Source organism: Calidris pugnax, unplaced genomic scaffold (assembly GCF_001431845.1).
Source record: "Calidris pugnax isolate Ruff unplaced genomic scaffold, ASM143184v1 scaffold573, whole genome shotgun sequence".
NCBI lineage: Eukaryota > Metazoa > Chordata > Aves > Charadriiformes > Scolopacidae > Calidris > Calidris pugnax.
In genome coordinates this window covers 150,285-172,557 of record NW_015091316.1, presented here as the reverse complement: position 1 = coordinate 172,557, position 22,273 = coordinate 150,285, and the positions used below count along the sequence as shown (strand labels likewise).

General features: G+C 37.1%; 1 protein-coding gene across 3 annotated transcripts in view; it reads left to right on the top strand.

The window, feature by feature from the left end:
• The window catches only part of ANK2 (ankyrin 2, neuronal), a 239,084-nt gene that overhangs the window by 78,812 nt on the left and 137,999 nt on the right, over positions 1 to 22,273 (top strand). For all 3 annotated transcript variants that reach the window (XM_014960906.1, XM_014960907.1, XM_014960908.1), the window contains exons 2-3: positions 9,989 to 10,090; positions 22,062 to 22,160. In XM_014960906.1, the coding sequence (XP_014816392.1) occupies positions 9,989 to 10,090; positions 22,062 to 22,160 (201 nt within the window). The remainder of the gene's footprint in view (positions 1 to 9,988; positions 10,091 to 22,061; positions 22,161 to 22,273) is intronic.

Genomic DNA, 22,273 nt, shown 5'->3' with positions numbered 1-22,273 from the left:
ATAACAGCAGCATTAAAACAAGCCCACAGCCAAACTATTTCATAATCATATATTATAGATTTAATTTTTTTTTTTAATGTGCTGAAACAAGACGTCTCAGAGGACAAAATGCTGGGGTTTATTGTATTCACTGTACCTTACCCTTCCTCTTTACTTGGGTATTTAATTACTTTCATGTTTGTTCTTGAGCAAGAGTATGATCCATACTTGCTTCATGCTGCTGGAGACATGGCTGCATCATGTTGTATTTCAGACTGCCTAGGACAGATTGCTCATTCTGCATATTTTATACACCTTAAACTGGGACAAACTGCTTTTAGGATGTATCCCTTTTGCTTATTATTTTTATGTGATGCCACAGGGAGCCGATGTGACCTGCTGGAATTAGAGCTGTAGCTTTTACACAGGTGAAGTTAGATGAAACTGGTTCCTCTGCCCAGAGCTCAATTGCTTGAAATTTAGTCCCAGGATTACAGGAGTTTTTGTTTATAGGTTGTGTTCAGCTGGGAGTTAAGGGCAAACAGTGAGTGTTTATTATTGTGACTGATATACAAACAGCAAATGTCACGGTTAATGAAGAGATGGGTTTTGGATGGTTTAGATATGCTTCAAGTGTAACTCCTCAGGTGATTTGGGATAAGTTAATGTGAAGATAGAAAAGGAAATTATCCATGCTGGGCACAATGCTATTTGCATGAATCCTTAAAAAAAAAAAAAAAAAAAAAAATTCTCCTAAATGAAACCTGGTTTCTTTCCTCAATGGAAAAAAATTAGAAATTCTTTATTTAGTACTTCAGTGTCTGTTTTACCTTGCTGTACAAGTAAGGTCATTACGATGAGTCTTGCTGGCAGAGCTGGCATTGCATTAGGAGCCACTGCATTTCAGTAACATCCATTTTGTTTGTATCTATTTTAGTCCGTCTCAGAGGAACACCAAATAATTTTTTTATGTTTATGGTACCAGTAAGTTTGAATCCATAGGCAATCGGTTAATGGTGTTTAGGTAAGTAAAGCTGTTTGATTCCTTAGCGCTGATGGTGTTAGCGCATTTATTTTATTAGAAAAAGTCCCTCCGATGATAAGACAAGGGATAGAAGGGGATGAAAAATTAACGAGAGTGATAGAATTATCTGTCAGCAGTCTGTCATAAGCTTCGCTTACAGGCTAGTTTTTTGTTAAGGCTAGTTAGTATTCTGCTAGATATGCCTGGAATGGCATCCTAATTCTTTCTAGAGGTGTTCTAGCATTATTATCTCTCTATTTAGGAACATCATTAGTAATGGAAACTTGCCATGGAAACCATTTAAATGTCGGCCAAGTTCTAAAGTTGTTACTAACACCTCAAAATCTCAATATATGGTATCCAGAGGATCCAGAAATATTTTTCCTTCCCTTGATATTGTTCAGTACCTTTAGTGGAAATCTTGGTTCCATATCAGTATTTACGAAACTTCGTAAATGTCTCTGTCATGCAGGAGAACTAAAACTGATCCTGTGGTTCATTTGAACATATCCTTAATCCTTGTTGTTTCAGAAAATGATTAAATGATACTTTCACTTAAATTCCAGCACAAGAAACTTTCCCATTAAACAACAGGATTATCCGTTTCTATTTTTAGAGTAGTTAGTAAAGTAGTAAAAACTTAGTCTTTTAAAACTAAGACTTAATAAAGTCCTAGTAAAAGACATGACAATTTTTCTAGTTTTTAGGATTACTTAGTCTGTGGCAAAAGCCTTAATTCTTTAAGCCCGAATCCTTTGGGGTTTGGTTTGGATTTTTTTTGCTGTTATTTTGATATTTTTTTTTCTTGCTTGCTTGTTTTTAAAAGTCCAGGCTATGTTTTCCAGGGACTTTTGGGATTCTGTTTTTTAGATTCACACTGATGAGTGTAATTCTGACTTGCACACACTGTTTCCAAGCTGGGATTTATACCAAAATGTTTGGTACGTGAATAGCCCAGTGGGACATCAGGGATTACACATGCCTGAAGTTCAGCTCGTACTGAAGTGTTGTTCTGGATTAGAACCCTATTACTGATGTTACTTTATACTTTAAAATCAGTATGGATTAAAATAACTTCTATCATTTCAAATGCTGTGTTTGGAAGGAACACGCAGCTGGGCAAAAGACTTTTATTCTGTTCTTTTTCATAGAAAACTATGCAGTTTTGCCTCTGTTCTCACAAATCCCTCATTGACACTGTAGAAGTCAGCTGGCAGTGAGTCCAGTATGTCAAATTAATGAACGTAGTGGGAGGACTCCTACAGATGTCTGTGGCAGCTAAGGATCATAAAGGGTTTATAGAAGACATTTGCTTCTTGGCTCAAGTCAGGGTTGATTTTACAGTAGTTTTCTCTTCCTCTTTTGCTGCTGTATTTGCTAATATTGGCCCAAAATTAGAAACGCAGCTAAGCATATATTTATATCCCTCCTTTAGCATATAACTCAGATCTGTTTAATTTGAGATTGGTTGGACCTAAAGTTGTGGTAAAAATTATGCATATGCTGATGTGTTTTGCCAAACGTAGCCCTTTATCTTCTTTATTCTTCTCCTGGTTAAAAACAACGCAAAACTGATTAAACTTTTGTACATTCCAGTGGAAATAAAAGAGTGGCGGAATGGCTGGTATCCTGCAAGCTCTGGAATTTCAAGGCAGAATTTGCAGAGTCAAAGGTGTTGAAAAATAGCAACCAGCATAAAATGAAAGTCGTCCCTTACAAATAAATAGGGAATTTTCTCATCAATATCAAAAGATGGAATAGTTGAAGCTTGTCTTTTCCATTAGTGAAAATTGGGAGGGTCCATAAGCATGTAATGGCTTTTGGTTTTGTCTGTCTGGAGAAGTCTTGTAGCAGGATCTGTTATTCAGATACAGCTGTTAGCCAGGCATAGTTTTTTTTCTTCCTTATGTTACTCAAAAATATGTGTGTGTTTGGGGTAGTGTATGCAACAGCAATAAGAAACTTTCTGAATACCAAATGTGGCTTTCTGAGAACAGTCTGCAATGTGAAACTACTGCAAATATTACTACAGGCAAATATTAAAATTACCGGAAGAAGTCTTTCAATTCAACAGTTATTAAAAGTATAATGGAATTATAATACACTTCTTATTTTATAATGTGCATAAATCATAATGCATTGCTCAACCTAGTTTTATTTTATTAGCTTCATTTTTGCAATGGCTCTTTCCATCTCCAGTCATACCAATGATGAAATCCATTTCTCAAGGGCGCTCTAAGTCGTGAATATTCTTACACACTCTGTCTCCTTTGGGTTGCAGCCTCTTTGTCTAACATAAGAAAGCTTTTACTGGTATGTATAATAAACGCAAACTACATTAGTCTTCCCACTTGCTTTGGCACTGTATAGCTTTGGCTCCTACACATCCCTTCGTAGATCTAATGCGAGAATGTTCATTCTGAGGAACACAGGACACGGCGAAGGGGCCACTTCTGAATCCAGTCAACTTTATCACAGGTTTCTGTGTCATGCAATCGCTTTCTGTGTTTAAATGTGTGCAAACTAGTTGTGATTTGAAGTCGCTGAATGTTTTAATCCTGGGTCGTATGCAGGGTATAGCATGAAAGCTTTTTCTTCTCTTGTAGCTATTTCACCCTCCTGATATTGCACAATATTTTTTGCTGTGTGCAACATTATGGTGAGGGCAACTTCCACCACAGTTCCAGCTCAGTGCCAGAAAAAGTGGTGCCAACCTCCCCATCTCCTTCATGACATTCTATGGTAAATTTTCCTAAATACTCAATGCGCCTTAACTTATTTGGGTGCATAATATGTACTTAAAATAATATTTTATTTTTCTGATTTATAATCGTCGTCATCAACCTAGAGAGATAGACCCCTGAGATTAAAGTAATTAATCACTAGATGCTATTAGCTACATCTTGGTAGAGAATATTTAACTTGGTAGTGATCTCTTGTCTCTGAAACCTTGTCTTCCTCTTCATACTTCACCATTCCTATGATTCATTTTCTCATTTCTTAAATGTTAGTTTATTGTAAGGTCAGATGTTTTAGGTAGTGAGAAACAGATATTTGCTTAGTTAAGACCACTGTTTTAGAATTGTGGGCTTTTCAGTTCAACTGTTTATTAACAAATTCTATACAACCAGAGGTACATAGCAGGATGAATTAGATCTGAAATGCCTATACATGCTTGTTTGGGAAAAGCTGCGTGATAAAAATACTTTTTTGAAATTGAAATAAGAAAATTGGAAACGTTGTTCATTCAGGAATCTAGATCCTGAAATTTCTATAAGATCTGCAATTTAGTCTATCTTCCTTTATGTATTCCAGTAAACTAATAGAAGGAAAACTTACATTTTTATAAGCAAAGGAAGTGACTTCGAAAGTAAAGCACTGCTGCATTTCTTTTCTTTCAGAAGATGACTCTTATTTCATTAAAGGCTGGGAAAATATGTTTCCATTACAGCTGTTATTATCTCATTTCACTCATTTACCAGTATTAGATTACTGAGCCTGTGCGACTGCAAGTGAAAGATTTAGCTGACGTCTGGCATGCGTATCAGAACTGTGGGCTGAGACACTGCTCTGGTAGTTTAATTAAAAAAGTCCTTTGCCTTCTTGCAGTCATTGCTGCATCTTACGCTTGCGGTTCACAATATCACCATTGTTCTGTTGTGATGCCCTTTGGAGATCAGCAGCACTTTCAGCTCAATAAAAAAAATAAATCAGGGTACAAAAGATAAAAAGTGAGCCACTGAAAAATTAGCTGGCAAGGTTTACAGAAACTGTTCTACAAGTAAGAAGCATTCCTTTTGAAGTCCTGTCTTATACATTTGGGTGCTGGTATGGAAAAAGCTACCAGGCTGGCAAAAACATGTATGTGACAAATGAGTTGGTAACACCTCATCCGTGCCGCTTTTACAGTAGCACGCAATTAAACCATGGCTAGTTTGAACAGATGGTTTCTGAAATCAGAGAATAACCAAGACAATTGGGACAAAATTTAGTGGTTATCTCAAGGGTAGGAGCATAAATTGACATTCTAGAAGGTATGGCATAATAAAAACATAATAGAAAGTGTTTACATATCTGTCATTTCCACCCCTGCATTTTTGAGTACTAAAAAACATCAAGAAGCCATGAAAACCTGAGTTTAGAGGATGCAGCTTTCCTTCTGCAGTGAGCTGGATTCTCAACTCCAAGTACTACCTGAATATGTTGTCATGATGAGCCACCAGTTAAACTAAGAGCTTTTTAATGAAGAAGAGTTACAAACCATCAGCGTTTTACTAATTATTGAAACAGCTGTTGGACAAACACTGTCTCACAACTCTGAAGTTTGTAAATGACATTAATACTGTTAGATAAGTCTGAAAAATTCTGTCCTAATGCTGATGCAGTAATAATACAGAATTTAACTGCTAGTAATTTGAGATTCTTGATTTATATAAAGCTTATAAGTTAATAGCAGGTTTTGCTCACCTCCTGATCAGGCCCAGCCTCTTCAAAACTTACAGCTAAATAAATTTTCTCCATAAAATCAAAGCAATATGTCCCAGAGTCAATGCTTGAAATGTAAGATTAAAAGGCTTATTATTATTTAGGTATACACTTACTCATACAAACCAAAAATGTTAAATTCAGGTGCAAAAACTACTATTTGGTTATTATATATCAGTTTTGAGTTCTGTTTTTGTGGTCGTTCAATTAATAAACTGTATTTAACTGATTAGAATTGTTCAGAAGGCCTTGTTGCTAGGCTCTGTTCTCCCACAGAGAGATTTGGGATTATGGGCAGGCTGGGTTCATTCACTTCATTTAGAGGAGGAAAAAACTCAAGGCCAACCTGCAGGAATAATTTTACTATAGATTTGATTTCAAACAAGTGTTTAGATGTTTTGGATAATGTTATTATGAAAGCCGTCTTTTGAAAACTGAAGCCTCCTACTTCCCCAGTCTTTCCTTCTTAAGCATGAAGCTGGTTTTTACTAGCAAACTTAAATATGTGGAGAAATTCCTATGAATTTGGTGCAGCATATGATTTCACAAGTTGGTATTTTTTGCGGATGTCTATAAAATGCCTTTGAGAAACAGGGGTTTCTGCCTGCTATCTGCCATAAGTGATGTGGTGTGCTGCGAGCCAGGAAAGGGAACCAGAGGGAGAACAGAGGAACCAGAAGGGAAGGTTTCTGACTGTTTGAATAAAATACTAGTTTCCATATATGATTTAAATACTGCGATTCCCTGAGCTATGTGTTTCAAATTCAGGCAGAATTCTGGCATTGCAATTAGCTAAATCCACGACATCTCAGTCATTTTAAAATAAATCATATATTCACTGGATTGTTTCTTATGTTTTCTTATGCAATGTCTGAATACTAGGTACTTATAAAAAACATGTTTACATTCTGCTGTGTGTGTACTTAAGGTTATAGTGATTTTTTTTCACATCGTATTTTATTTGTTTCTAGTGCTCTGAAGATTCTCATTTCTGGCTGAAATTATTTATCCTCAGTCAAAAGTTAAGGAAGAAACATTAAGTTAGGAGCTTTTTATGAGGTTCAATAATACCAAATATTTTTACACATGATCTGCATACATGTGTAAAGCTCCTAAAAATCTCTCAGGGTTGTGTGCATAGGAAGAGATGATGTGATACATATCATATGGTGCAAAGGACTCTGGCTTCTTGTTTTTATCTTCTTTCTTGTAAAGAAATTATCTTCAAGTGACACTTTGTTGACAGTTTGTCTTCACCAGTCGACAAAATAGTAAAGACCGATATGCCAGCTTCTGTGCCACTGAAATGAGTCATGAATTCAACTAAAAATTTACATGTAAGGAAGCAAAATATTTCGTGAGATGACTGAATCAATTGGAACAGCCCACAGATCAAAAGTCATCGTCTCCTAGCATGGGCAGACTACAGAAAACTGTCGCTGTTGACCAATGAGAAATTTTGTCAAAATGGATTTGAATTCATGATGTGCTGAAGTGAGTAAGTTGCTGAGGCAGTAGTACTGACAAAAATGCTTTTCAAAGGCCTTCAAAGAATTGGGGAAAGGAGAAACTGCTGATGACCTATTGAAAAATTAGAGTTGATGAACAAAACCAGGAAAGAAAATACAGATATCTGACTCCTGACTCCTAAGCTTTAAAACACAGGGCTGAATCTTCTGAGTATATCAAGGAAGCACTGACTGGTATTTGTGTGTGAGTATGTGTATTGCAGCTAAATTGCTGCTTCATGTCTTTTATTTGTCTGTTCAAGTTTGATTTAAATGAGAACATTATGCAAGTCTGTGAGAAACCATTTTTAAATAAGAGAGGCTGGAGTATGAAGAGATGGGTACAATTACATCTATCTAATATGAGTTTAGTACATGTTACAGTGAGAAAATTCATAAAAAACAAAAGATCACGTAGGCTAGAATTTTCAAAGGCACCTAAATAAAGCATCAGGATCTCATTGTGTTTCACTGGGATTTCAGCAGTTTTGTTCCTCTTCTAGTCACGATCAAGCCCTGTTATTTCAGAGTGAGAACATACACAGACACTTCTGGAATAAAAGTGCCTGTAGAGGGAGTTGATAATGAAGAGTTAATTCATAATAACTCTTCACAGAGACAAGAAGTTCATATTCCACACTGTGATTGATATTCAGGTATATGTAATGTGTCTTGAAATGATGTGCATTGCAGAAATTTAATTTTGGGATAACAAAAGTATGAATCAGGGAAATAAGAATCTCTTGAAAGCATTGCTTGCATCTTCTTAGCCAGCAACAAATGAAATAGAGTCGTATGGTTTTAGCTGCAATCTGAGCTTCCAGCAGTAATTCAGACTTGAACATTTTTAGCCTTTCATGTTACTCTGCATGAAAGAAAAACATCCCTAATAAAACTGGAGTTGTGGATGTTCATTTGTTGCATCATTCTCCCTTAACCTTTTAAAAGTATAAAAACAGATGACTGCAGTTTTGGCATGAAAAATTATTGTGAAAGTAGTAAAGCATGGGGAAAAAAGGAGGTAAATTGTGTGTCCTGTTGAGGGCAAAGATGCTTTTCCCATTAATTTCAAGAGTGTCTTGTTCTTGGTTAATATTTTTACCCAACCAGTTGATTTTTTCAAGGACATTTAAACATCAAAATATAATTTGGTGTCTCTATGCACTCATACGCATCACAGGGTATGGTGCAGAGCTAGTAGCTCTTCTTTCATCTTACAAAGGGATCTCTTTCAAGTCGCTGTCAGAATATGCTCTAGTGTCAAGGCTCATCCAGACGCTTGCCTGGGTGAAGCCTTGGAGATAGAAAGGGTTTTGTCAATGTGAATTCCTGCACTACCTTCCCTGTCACCCCGCAGCCTCTTTAGAAAGATGCTCTGTTTTCTTTACAGTAAAAGATGTGGAAAATGTGCTGAAGTTTGCTGAAAGGAATTTAAAAGGAAATATTTTTGTCTTGGCATGTAACACAGTTGTAAGAAGAATCATTTTGATGATAACCATCTGTTGCAGATTAAAATAGGTTGGAATCGGGGATTGTGAAGTGAGTTAGTGCAGTGTGATAAGTAGGGTGACCGAAATAAATGCATTGAAAGGGATTGGGTGACTGAAATAAGTTGCTTTGTCGATCAGAATTAATAAGCTGAAAGTGAGAGGCTTTTAGGATATTCTCACAATGTGAAGGAATGGTTTTTACCTGATGTTCCTGACAGGGAGGTGAAATTAGATGAGGAACATTCTCAATCGGAGGTGTTCCAGTGGAACATCAAGTGCTAGTCCAGCAACATGCATGTCCTTGTGGACCTCTGTAATCACATCCCCCCAAAACAGGCATTTACAGTTATTTATCTGCTTTTTGAAACTCACTCCTACTCTATTTGTTTATTTTAAGCATGAAAATTGTTACTGTCTCTCTGCGCGTTCCCAACTGCTTATTCTGATTAATGGTTACTTCTGTTGTATGACTTTGATTTTCTTCCTGCAGCTGCATTAGCAGCCAATTTACCCGTGTGTAGGTTCACACGTGGGTGAACATCAAACTCTGTGCTCCTTTCAAATAGCCAATGTAATTTCATGTCATATTCGAAGACAAAGGTGAGAGGGCTGACGTGTTTCATGCTCCCTTGCTTAACAACACATCCCACAACCTAGCTGAAAAATGAAAACATGATTTTATTTATTTATTTATATTTATTAGAGGTACTTATTTACCTCAAAGTGCCAATGGGGCTTTAAATGTGAAGGTTATGAATGCAGGCAGTTTAGGAGTGAGCATGTTTACAACATTATCTTGGATTTAGATACTCAGGGTTGAGTGCTTCATCCGCTTTGTTCTATGGTTAGCTACACTTGAGTGCTGCCTGGTTTTGTGGTACTTTTTTTTTTTTTTTTTCCCTTTAGCGTGCCCACTTCTGTGTCACAGGTGGCAAAATACAGCCACAGGACCTTCTGTCTCTTGGATAGTGTTTTTTCTCCTGTGTGTACCTCTATGATGAGCCAGTGTGCGTGCATGGATATGCACTGTAGTCATGTAACTTCTTATGCCAAATACAAATCTGAAGCCAATGTACATTTTCTTAAGTAGCATAGCCAATAGCAAGACCAATCAATTATTTTCCAGATTTTTTAGTGTATACATATACATATATATAAAATAAACAGAAAACTATGACTAGCAAGTTGGTGCCTGTTTCTTTTTCTTGTTGCTAATGTCAGTTACTATGATTTCTGGTTTGTCTTTTTTCCCTTTATTTCTTGCTAAATGTTGAACTTCAGCCATTATTGCACTATTTTGCTCACTCTGACAGGGCTGCAGTTCTTTTGTGCCTTGTTTAAGTATGTGTATGCTAATTAATGCAGATATAATGCAAAGTCAGTTTTCTTCACAATTTTGTTCTCCTGCAGCATCAAATGCGGAAACCTTTCCCTGGTGATGAAGTTGTGCTGTCTTTTAAGCAGGAGCTAACTAGATTTTTTTTCTTATTATCTTTTCACAGTCTGACAGCAATGCAAGCTTTCTCCGAGCTGCCAGAGCTGGCAACCTGGACAAAGTAGTGGAATACCTGAAGAGTGGAATCGACATTAACACATGTAACCAGGTAAGATATTTGAAGGGCAGAAGTTTGCAACAGCAAGTTGAGAGAAACCCCCCTCAAAACCTAGTTTTTTCAGGCTAGATTGCTTCATACAGATATTTTGGTTCACCAAATATAGTTGTATTTTTTGGAAATACTCAAATTATGAGGCAAAAAAAAAAAAAAAAGAGTTCTGGTTGAGCAAGTTATTATGCAGTTTTCGTTGGATATCAAGTTGAAGGTTCTCGGTAATTCTGGTTGGTTTCTTTGTAGAAAGCTACAGTTTGGATGTCCTGAGGCATCTGTGTTCAGTCAAACCCACCTCTCTCCTCTTCTGCTTGGGTTTGTGCTGCTGGGACAGCAAGATGGAACTCTTGGTCTCAGAGGCAGACTAGGAAGCTGAGGCCACCCATTGTCCAGTTTTCTTTCCCATTCTGAGAGTGTTTCATTCTTTCATTTGTCTAGAGAAGTGAGACTGTGCCAACTCGTATTTTTTGCTATTAGTTATTGCTGTTTATTGTTGCCATTTATTAATTGTAATGAGGTGTGCCCATCTAATGGGTGTTCCCCACGTTAATGAAAGATGCCTTTCTCCAGAGGATGTGCCTTGCAAATAGGGGTTGAGAAGCAGTAGGTATTACAACAAATTGACAGGTGAGCAAAGGATGGCAGTGAGATGACTGTGGTTCGTAAAGCCCACAGCATGCCAGCTGTCAGTCTGTGGTTTTGTTTGGTTGCTTGCTGTTTTTTTTTTCTTTAAATAGAACTATTTTGAAGACTTCTTTTCTGGCATCTTCATGGGTGTTTACTTTAAAAGAAAGTTCCAAATTTCTTGGTACTGACATTTGTCTAAAGGACAGTGTGGACCATCATCCTTGGCAGAGCCAAGGAAGAAGTTGAAAGCGATGGTATCCTTAGTTCATGTTTTTTTTTTCTTTAAATAGAACTATTTTGAAGACTTCTTTTCTGGCATCTTCATGGGTGTTTACTTTAAAAGAAAGTTCCAAATTTCTTGATGCTGACATTTGTCTAAAGGACAGTGTGGACCATCATCCTTGGCAGAGCCAAGGAAGAAGTTGAAAGTGATGTATGAAAAATGGTATCCTTAGTTCACATGTGAAGATGTTGCTTGGAAGTTTTAAAGTGTGATGTGCTTGACTGAATAAAAAAATTGAAGCTGATAGAGAATAATTATGTTTCTCAGGCAATAATTTGCAGAGATGAATGCAAATTCATCTCTGCAAATGTGTTTGAGCGGATTTCAAAATTGAATTGCAAAAGATTTTTCAATGACCTGAAGAATTTTCTTGTAAACATCTTTTTTTTTCATATTCTGGGAATTATATTTAAGCCCTGTAGCATGGGGACATTTTTAGAGCCTAGGGTTTCTGTCATACCTACAGCATGAGTTCACTTCCAGGACCCATTCACATTCGTATGATAGTAATAGCAATAACTTGAAAAAATATACTACAGGTCTAAATTTCTGCCAACATTTTTACTATTCTAAAACAAATTATCCTGGCCCTATTTGCAATATGTGGATACATGTTTCTCTAAAATAAAGAAATATAGTTTATATGTTCAGTTTTATTCTTAGTTTTCAGGGTTTGTTGTTGCTTGGCTTGCTCATTAAATTAATGTGAATGTTGGAGGAATGGAATAGCAATTGAATAATTCATATAGAAGAGAGCAGATATTAGTGAAATAAATGGGTAAATTTGCACATTATCTGTGGATTTTATTAATTTTTTTTATTCAGATGATTCAGTTAATATTTTAGTAAACTAATTTTAGAACTAAAATAATATTTCCTTGTACACAATACTCTTAAAATTAGGTTTTGTGAATTTTATCTATTTTGTGGTGAAAAGTATGTTATTTAGTGATACTTAGATGATAAAGACAGAAAAATGATGGAAAGTATGTGCTTTACCGAAGAAAAGAAAGAGAATTCCATTGTGAATCTAACCTTCCCCCTGTCACTCACAGCAGTTTTACATTTGGGTTTAATAAAAAATATTGCCTTTTTGGCAGAGTATGTTTCCAGGTATAAGACATTTCGACCTTCTCTGTCCTTTGGGAAATGTGTAGGGTGGAAATATACTACTACCTGATAGCAGAAAAATTGAAGCAAAAAAAATATTATTTTTGGCTTTGTATGGAGAAAACAGCAATATTGTCTATCTCTTCTGATCACTGTTCATATTAAGATCAGAAATAATCAAGATTTTCGTTGCTGTGTCCTGAGACATAGTTGTGACTCCTAATATAAATTGTGTTGCAGACTTGAGCTGCTAGTTGCTGTGGACATACTTATAATAAATCAATAAAGTATTTGGGAAATAAAGCTGTATTTATGTTTGGAATTAGTAAGGAAATTAAATTATGACTTCATTAAACTGTGACAGCTAATAGACTGCTCTCCAGGGCAGCTAGAAGGAAAAAGACTGTTGAAACAGCATTACTAATTTTTTTTGAACAATTAAGGTAAAGGTACATATTTTCCAAGTCAATTTTCAGATTGAAAGCTTAAGTTGTTTCCTACTCTGATATGAACACGGGTTTTAGAAGCTGTGGATTTCTTTGGTTGCAAAGAAATGCTACAAAAGCATGGGTTTCAGACTTGAGCTGCTAGTTGCTGTGGACATACTTATAATAAATCAATAAAGTATTTGGGAAATAAAGCTGTATTTATGTTTGGAATTAGTAAGGAAATTAAATTATGACTTCATTAAACTGTGACAGCTAATAGACTGCTCTCCAGGGCAGCTAGAAGGAAAAAGACTGTTGAAACAGCATTACTAATTTTTTTTGAACAATTAAGGTAAAGGTACATATTTTCCAAGTCAATTTTCAGATTGAAAGCTTAAGTTGTTTCCTACTCTGATATGAACACGGGTTTTAGAAGCTGTGGATTTCTTTGGTTGCAAAGAAATGCTACAAAAGCATGGGTTTTCTTTGGTAGCAAAGGCAATAATCCCACATGAAATTGTAAGTTTTCCTTCTTCTGAAAGGATTTTAACCAAGCTGTTGGGCAGTGTGCTCTGGGTGATGCTGATTGACAAATTTCTCGAACAATTAAGGTAAAGGTACATATTTTCCAAGTCAATTTTCAGATTGAAAGCTTAAGTTGTTTCCTACTCTGATATGAACACGGGTTTTAGAAGCTGTGGATTTCTTTGGTTGCAAAGAAATGCTACAAAAGCATGGGTTTTCTTTGGTAGCAAAGGCAATAATCCCACACGAAATTGTAAGTCTTCCTTTTTCTGAAAGGATTTTAACCAAGTTGTTGGGCAGTGTGCTCTGGGCGATGCTGATGACAAATTTCCCAGGCTCTGGAATTTGGGTTGCAATTGCTGTATCTCTGAACCCTCAGGAAAGAAAAGAAACTTTCATGTTCTTCTTTAATATCTAGAAGCCACTTGTATGAAAATTATTAGTAAATTGCTTTAGAAACCTGTAAGTGGGTTACTTCGAAAGGGCAGAAAGAGTTGTAATGAATTTTTCAAAGGCAGTATTTATACACCTTCTTTCTTTGGCTTACTTGTGGTATGCCCTAAACCTACTATTATAAGAAAAAGCTTTGTACTGTTTTAACCAGTCTCTTTTGCATTTCTGGTGCGTCTTTTGACTTCTGTGGTTCAGTTCTACTGAAGACTTTCTTGGTCGGTTGGTTGCACAAATGCTATCTTGGCCTTCGTAAAATTTTAGAAGGACGTTGTCGCAAGTATGTAGTTAATGTACAACCTCATATATCTTCAGTGGGTTCTAAACCACTTCTTTATTTTGAAGTTCAAAGGAAGCAGGACAAGGTTTAGGGCTCCACAGTGCCTCCCTGCCCTCAGGAGCCCTTGCTGGAACTGTAGAGGGAATTATTTCACTAAGAGCAAATCCAATTCAGAATGTGTGCTCACAGTAGAAGAGCACTGGGCAGCCTGGGCATTATAGAGATATTATATACTACTTTACCACCCTGAACGCAGTATGGTCAGCCAATTGATTTTCCTTCGCCAACCCACACTAAGCACCTGATCCCCTGTGACCTCAGGTGCGGAAGTCTGAGGTTTCCTGTGCTATTTTTGTAAGATCTCAGCCGGTGAGTAAACATTGAGTAGGTGGTATTTTTAGCTGACTAGCGAACTTGTGTCCAAGCAGATTAAAATCTTGTAGCTCACTTGTATTAGCAATCCAATTCTGATTACCCTCAGATGGTTAGAGAGTAGCCACAGTTTTTTACCTTGTTTTAGAAAGCTGTAAACTGAAATATGTTTTTGTCACCGGTCAATCTTATTTATAACATAAATCGCTTTACATATTGTTATGAAAAGGTACTTAAATTTTCTGCTTAAAATACTACTTTCCATTTCAGGAAAGTTATTACTGCTGTAAAAATACACTGTTAAAAGTTTCTCCATTGATATGACTGTAATGTGATAGAATGTTTTAGCTTGGCTCTTTTGTAAGTCTGTCATATAAATCCAATTACTTTTGCTTCATAACCTAGGGAGCTACATTTGCAATGCTTATTTAAGTGACTAGGGCCATCAAATCTAATAGGACTGTAACCATGACTTAAAGTAAATATGCCAGTAAGTGTCTGCATCAGTCCTGAAAAATGGTTTGACATTCTTGTGAAATCAATGGTATTTCTTTGAAGGAAGACTTGAAAGCTCAGGCTGTATGGTGTCCAGCTGTCCCCTAACTCTTAGCTGGATTTAATCAAAACGACCACTAACTGGATGATGACTATGAATGTTGAAAGTAAAATCGCTTAAAGGTTGTTGGAAATTTGGTTGTTCTGTGGAAAATCAACTACGTGTTCAATTTTAAAACTACGTTTAAGTCCTAATTAATTTTATGTAAGTGTGCAGTTAAGTGCTAGTCTGAAGAAGGCTTTTTTCCTGAACTGGACCTTTATACTAATCAAGTATTATCTATAGCAGAAAGAAAATTCCATAAATCTCCAGAAAGCAAGAAATTTTATGGAGATTTTTCTCCTTTTCTGATACTTATATGCTGACATTCAGACAAGAAAAATGTTGAAACTAATTAAAACCCACAATTGTAGATGGAAGAATAAGAAATGAAAAATCTAAAATATTTTGAAACAGTACCTTCCCTGCTGAAGAAAAGCTGCAGATGATTAAAATAGGCATGTGTCAAATGGAAGTTAGGAAACAAACGTGAGAGCAGTTCTGTTGTTTGTGCCAAGGAGTTTCACGATGAGCAGGATGAGAACTGGGACTTTCCATGTGCTGCTTACTGAAAACACAGGAAGAGTCTTGTCTTACTGTCTAGAGGAAAGTTTCTATTAAAAGACCTACTGTCAAGAAAAAAATTAGTTATATAGGACACAACCTGGCAAACTTCAAGTTCCCCAGATAGGAGAGAGTAAATCTGATCTCAAGTTGCTATATTCAAAAAGATCCACCAAATCTTATGTCTTGATTATAAGCACTAGTATTAACAAAAAGGATCACCCCCAGGACAGAGCACACTTAGTATGATAATTACTTGGAAACATTACAGGGTTGTTGTTTGGTTGTTTTTTTTCCCGGTGTTCATATTCTCTTGCTTGCTACGAGGGGAATACGACGAGGGCTGCTGCAGATTGATCTGTTGTGGAAAGTGCTTCCCATCTGCAGCTGCCTGGCAAAGCTCTTGCACTGTATAGGTGAAATCAGAGCCAGGTGAATGCAAACATCAGAATAGATGCTGCACAATTTCTTAGTGGCTTGAAATAGATAAAACATTCCTGGGTGCTAGATGGCCACACCATCAACTTTCAGAATCTGTGGGTTTGTACTGTGGTTAAGATCAAAGCTGGACTTATACGGATAAAAAAAGTGGTTGACTAGTGTGCAAAACAGAAAAATCCTATATTTACATGATTTAATTAAATAATTTCACCTGACATCAGGGCTGAGTTAGCTCAGGAGTTTTCTAGACTGCATGAAGTGTTTTGAGCTCTTGACAAACAATTTGGATTGTCTGAGCCCTGTCAGCCAGGAAAAACTTCTCTCTGTGTACCTGCTAATCTGATCCCTGAAGAGATGGATTACTCTATGGGAGCTCCCAAGTACAAAGAATGAGCTGAGATGGGCATCCTGCGTTGTCAGGACTGGTGAGCCCCATTTCGTAGCCTTTACTGTCTGTTGAGGGGCACTTCAGCTTCTTGCAAACTCTGATTCCAGTGCCATATGAAATTGCTCACAAAGCTTTTTGATAACTAAGACCCTCAGCTTCTATCGATTAAGCATCATTGGCATATTGTAAATTTTATTAGGAGTAGGAGCAGACTCCTCTTCTAGAGGTTAGGGGTATAGTGAATTAGAGTTACTCCTCCTCCTCCTCGGGGTTTGAATGGGGTGTCTATGTGGTTGTGAGCCAGCTGTCTGAGGGGAAGAGCTAACACACTCTGTGCAAAACACAGGGGGTGTATTTTATTTTTAAGAGTGAGATCTCTGGATGCTCTTTCAAAAATGAAGCCTTGTATGTGCAGGATTTGTTTTTTCTCAGTATAATGCTATTTTTAGACTAGATCCCATCTCAGGAAACAGTACATAATGTTAAGAGTAAGCTTTCCTGAACAGAGGGAACACAAGAAGATGATTTCTTCAGTTTTAGTGTTTGTTTCTCGGGTTCTAAGTTTTCCTAGAAATCTGTCTTTATAGGCAATCAGAGCATTTCCCCAATTGAACTGTTTCCAAAATCTGATGGAACTTCATGTTTTGGGATATGATGAATACAAAGATTGGTTACAGTTATTGATATAGTTATATAGTTAATAATTAGTTATTACACGATTATTCTTGTTAAATGCTACCTTCATATCAAGTTAAATTATTATGAAATTGCTTACTTGAATCTAAATTAAAGCACCATCTGAAAATCATAAATCACTTTTATTTCTTCATTTCTGGGACGAGTTATAAATGTCAGGGGACAAAACTTCCCTGTCTTAAAAACAGGCACCTAAAAAAAATCTAATTGCTGGTATTTTATAGGATGAAAAACTGATAGCCACTGGAAATCTCTGATTTCTTTAAAGCTATTTTCCTTATATTACAAATGTAGTTATTTTAGGATGTGGTTGCTATTCCTAGTGGACGTAGCAAGAGGAGACAACTTGCCTCTGAATCAGTGTTCAAAATGTTAATGAGCAAAATAAACTTTGATTTTACAGTATGCACTTGTGCAGCCCATAGTTCTAGCAGAAGATAGACCCCAAGATCGGACAAGTCCAAGGGTTCATCAGATGTTTGCTGTGTTTTGAAACAGAACTGATAATCCAAAAGGCAATGTAAAGTAACATTTCCCTATCTTGTCTTTGGAAGCTTGTGAGTTTTCATGGTGATAGCATTAGTCTCTTGGAAGGAAAAAGATGATGGATTTTGGCATTTGTTTTGAAGAAATTGTCTCTGTTCACAAGGAATGTATGTGAAGTCTGATACCTTGAACAGAACAGGATTCAAATATTAGGTAGTTTTGGGGGGCCTCCAGCTCCAAGGTTCTTTAAAACTTAGATCAGTTTGGTTTTTGCTCTCATTTTGTTGGCTTCTTTATAGTTTGGTTGGTGTCTTTATTGCTTCTGTTACAGTGAGACAGAGCGCCAGCTATTAATTGCTTTCTCATTGAGTACAAACGGAAAGCAGCTAATGCTCCCAGCAGTGCTAACTATAGACTGAAGGAGCATGGTAGCCATAATGAGGGCAACAGTATCACATGTTGATGTCACTCAGTAGGTTAATTCATTTTCATGAATTCATAGGCTATAAAGCAGCATAAAGGGAGAATTTTCATCATCTGAAATTATTTTTCTTTTTTCAACCATCCACTTTAGTTCTTTGTGATATTTTGGGGAGGAACTTCAGCAAACCTTTGGACTTGAGAAGGCCATGCCCAGCTCTCCAATGTGCCCTTTCCCAAATCTTTCTTGAAAAGAGGTTGACCACATGCACTTTTTACTTCCTGGGAGATTTATTTGGAGGAGAGAATTTGCAGCAACCTTAGACTGACATTAATTAAAGAGATGGAGAAAAGTATTTGACTTTAACAAAGACTATGATATTGCCTTTTAGTCTTAGCCTCTACTTGATGAGTGCAGTTGCCTTCTTAACTCTGGCAAAGCATGTAAAGGAGCTGGCATGACCACACAGAGTTACACAGAGTTAGTGAGAGTAGCTTTTTAATTTTCACTGTGTTTGTAACTTCTAATTTGCTTTTGTCCTGCTAGTGTGTGTGTGTATATATATATATTTATGTATACACACAGCATCAGTGGAAGGAACTTGGTGTAAGTGCATATCGTGCTTCAAAAGAGTGTTGAAACATTAAAAGAAATAAATTTTTGTATTTTTTTATTTTTGTTTACTTTAATGGTGTTTTGTCTGTAAGTTGTTTCAATGCCATCCAAACCTTGTGTGGCAAAGGCAAGAGTAATTAGAAACTCAAATGTTGGCAAATCTTTCTGGAAACTTCCATCAGAGTCAATAGAAGTTATAAGAGGTCAGACTCTTAGCATAAAGGAAAGAAGAGGGTTAATTTTGATAATATACATTTTTGCTTCCTCATGTTCTTAAAGATATTAAGTACTTAATGAATACCTTCAAATAGAAGTAAACTTCAGGGAAGTTTGCTTCAGGAATAGGAGAAACAGAAGTGCTTCTGGTAGCAGTGCTGACTTTGTGGATTTTAAATGTGCTTTGAACTACAGGTTGGTCTGATGCTTTGCCAACAAGGTACCTTTCGGTGGGGTCAGTTTGGCATAACAGGGTTAGGCAGGAATAATATAAGCGATTATTGCTGTTGCATGTCACAGCAATGTGGGTGATATCCCAGAAGGAGTAAATGGCACAGTAGGATTGATGCTGAACTGGGCAGCACCTGAAGAACTTCCATTCCCTGAGGATCACTCCATGAGGCAACTGAATTCAAAGGCAGAAAATGGCATGGACTACTTTGGGTGATTTTCAGATAATAGCAGTGAGATTTAGTGACTGCCTTACGGGGAAAAAAGTGACTATTTTTGGTTGGCTTAGAAGAGATTGGTGATTTCTGTGACGTACAAGAAATCTATGGTGAAAATACATAGCATGACACCATAATAAGTGCTGTGAGCAGCAGTGGTATGTGCATGTGTTTCTAGCACTCTACAGGATACCAAATGTTGACGCCTCTAGCTCAGTGGTAGAGAAGGAAAAGAACTGAAGGAATCAGGCTCTGCAGGGAAACACTTGAAGAACCAAGCTTGAAAGGCTTACTACTATGTTCTTTTATGAAAGAATTACAACTGAGCCTCTAAAAGAAAGGTAGTTATGGTATACATAGGCTTTGCAGGGAGGAGCAGTCTCTGTGCTCTACAGTTTTGCTTAGCAGACAACTAATTTCATCTCCCCTCCCGCCCACCACTTTTTGGTAGCCATGGGAGAGAAAAAGGGCAGTGCCAGATACCTTTGTTGTTCTCAAATACAAGAAAGCAGTTGACAGGAACGGAGGAGTTGCATTGATTAAATCTGAGCTTCCGTCATCATGAGTAGCAGGGATCAGCTGTGTGGGTTGGGAAATAATTACAGCATTGGTTCTGATTATGGAGGAACAAAGCTTGCTTTAAGGCTTTGGTCACGCTGGTCCTCAACGTTTAAAGTGCAGTGCTTGCTTCTGCTACTGCATGCCCTGGCTTTTTTTATTTAAGGAAATACGGAATTTGAGTGTGTACAGCAGAAACTGTATTTAGGCTGTAGTTTCTTTCTGTAACCTTTTTCCTGAACCTCATGTTTTAATGAATAAAAATAGTCATATGTTGCAAAGAAACTCACATAATCCATGCAACAGTATCAGCTCTCAGCAGCTTAATATGTTATCATTAGATATGTGTCTTAGAGGTACGAGTATGGGTATTTTAAGAGATGGCTACTAATTAAGCACTGGGAAAAGCTTTGCTTTCTCCATACTTGTGCACATCGTAAACTAAAAAAGAAGCTTGTTCTCAACTTTTTGCATTCAGAGGCGTGTGTGTGTGCATGATTCATGGGGGCCATGTAACATTATGGTTTCTCTGCTGTTCATGGAGTTCGGTCTGCTTGCAAAGAGAGAGGTTAATAACTTGTCACAGCAATGCATCAGCTGTGTACAACTGTAAGGAGGCAAAGTTACCACTCCTGCTCTCATAGAAGGGTTGATAACTGAATGCGTGATATTACATATGAGAACAGGTCTTTTTTCTCAAACAATGAGAAGAACACTGTGTGTTTCCCCACAAAATACTGTTTCAGATCTTTCAACCACTGTATGTAGTAATTATGGTTATTTAATACTCAGCTCAGATTAAATAACAAGGAAGATTAGAACTTTCTGAAATGTTTTCAGCCTGCAAAAAATTCACTGACATGTACAGTGTGCCTCATCTTGATGATTGTGGTCAACCTCACCACTTAATCTTGGCCAAGAATTTATCCTTGATCCAGAGCATGACACTACTGCCACCCCTGGGCTCTGCAGCTCAGGAGTAAGAGTGTTCCTCTGGAATAAGGAAAATCTGGTTGCTGCTGCTTTACCTGCATAATGGGATTTGAAACCACATTTCTCATTAACATTTCCTAGCTACTAGGCTGCATAAGGGCATTCCTCTTCTCTTGGCAGCTTGTGAATGTAGCCTTCCTTCAGTTCCTTTGCTTTTCTCATAGTTGAACTTCTGAATTGGACCAAAAAAATCTGCCTGTGCTGCTTACATGAAAGTAGAATTAAATGGAGTTACTTCAGAAATGCATTTGGATTGCTGTGTCTGCAGCCGTTGGACCCACTCCCATTAAATGCCTCGCGTGAAGTGCTAAGTGCTTTAAAATCCCAGTGGGAATTACAAGCTTGAACTGCCTCTGTGAATGGACAAATAAAAGAGCAGAAAGCTGCTTGTTTATTTCACAATTTAGATGACTGTGAACTGCTTAGAGACAAGTGAAGCCACAAAAATTACACAGCACTCAACTTGCTGCAAGTTGCTCAAATACCTGAGTATGGCTCAGGATGCTTGCAATATGGAAAACAGGAGAATGCTCGAGGGCTGTGGCAGTATCTGTTGCTGTCACCTGACTGATGTACCATGAAAAATACTGTAGGATTGTGAAAGATAGGTTGGCAATTCAGTTGCAATAGACTGTCATTTTATATTTTTCCCTTGGGTGGAACAAAGATACTAGGAAGAGGAAGATACAGTTTCCGTGGCTGGAATTTATAAGAGATAAACTATCCTATTCCAATTTAATGTGAAAAGGATTTAGATGCTAACTTCCTTAGGTTGCTTTTTTTGAAAGTCCTAGTTCTTATTTCATTAATTTTCTTTTCCTTTTTGAATAAGGTTACAAAACCTCAAAGCTTAGTGAAGACTTGCTCATCAGAAACCATCAGAGGCAAGGACCAATATAATTTGCAACCCACATGTAATTGGCAACCCTTTTGGTCTACTTGTGCTTTTGGTTTTCTGCTTGATACCAGCTATCCAGGAGGGAGAGTCCAGCATTCAGGACAGTTACATCAGCCTGGAATAATCATGATTGAATAGGGACATCCTGTGTAAATTTGGCTAAGTCCTGTGATTTCTCTGTGTTGATAGTACCTCAGTGGGGCTAGATAAAGTTACAGTAAAGAGAAGGCAGATATGCACTCAAATTTTGAAGTAATGGGTTCTATGGAGGTACCCAAGGTAGTAGTTTGGGGAAATGTGAAACTATTGGAAAGAGAGGAATCTCTTATGGATACTTGCAAAATATGGTTTGTTTTGATGTCTTTGTTGCTATGAGAAAAATGTTATTGGAGAAGTTTGTCACATAGTGCCTTGGCTTAAATAGCCAAGTCCAAAATATCTGACTTATACAGACGGTCAGCTAAGAGATGTAACAGTATTCCAGCTACTAATCTTCTTCTTATACCAGGGTAAGGTAGGAATGTGTATCCTCAGAACTGATATTTGTAATTGATATGGCCCTTGTGCTTACAGAATGGACTCAATGCTCTGCACCTGGCGGCTAAAGAAGGCCATGTGGGACTGGTACAAGAATTATTGGAAAGAGGGTCAGCTGTGGATTCTGCCACTAAGGTAATTCATGCATGTCTGTCAGTTTATTCACAAAAAGAAAAAGCCAAATACATTGGAGAAATTTAGAAAAAACAACTGAAGTACAAAATAAGGTAATAATATAAATATCTCAC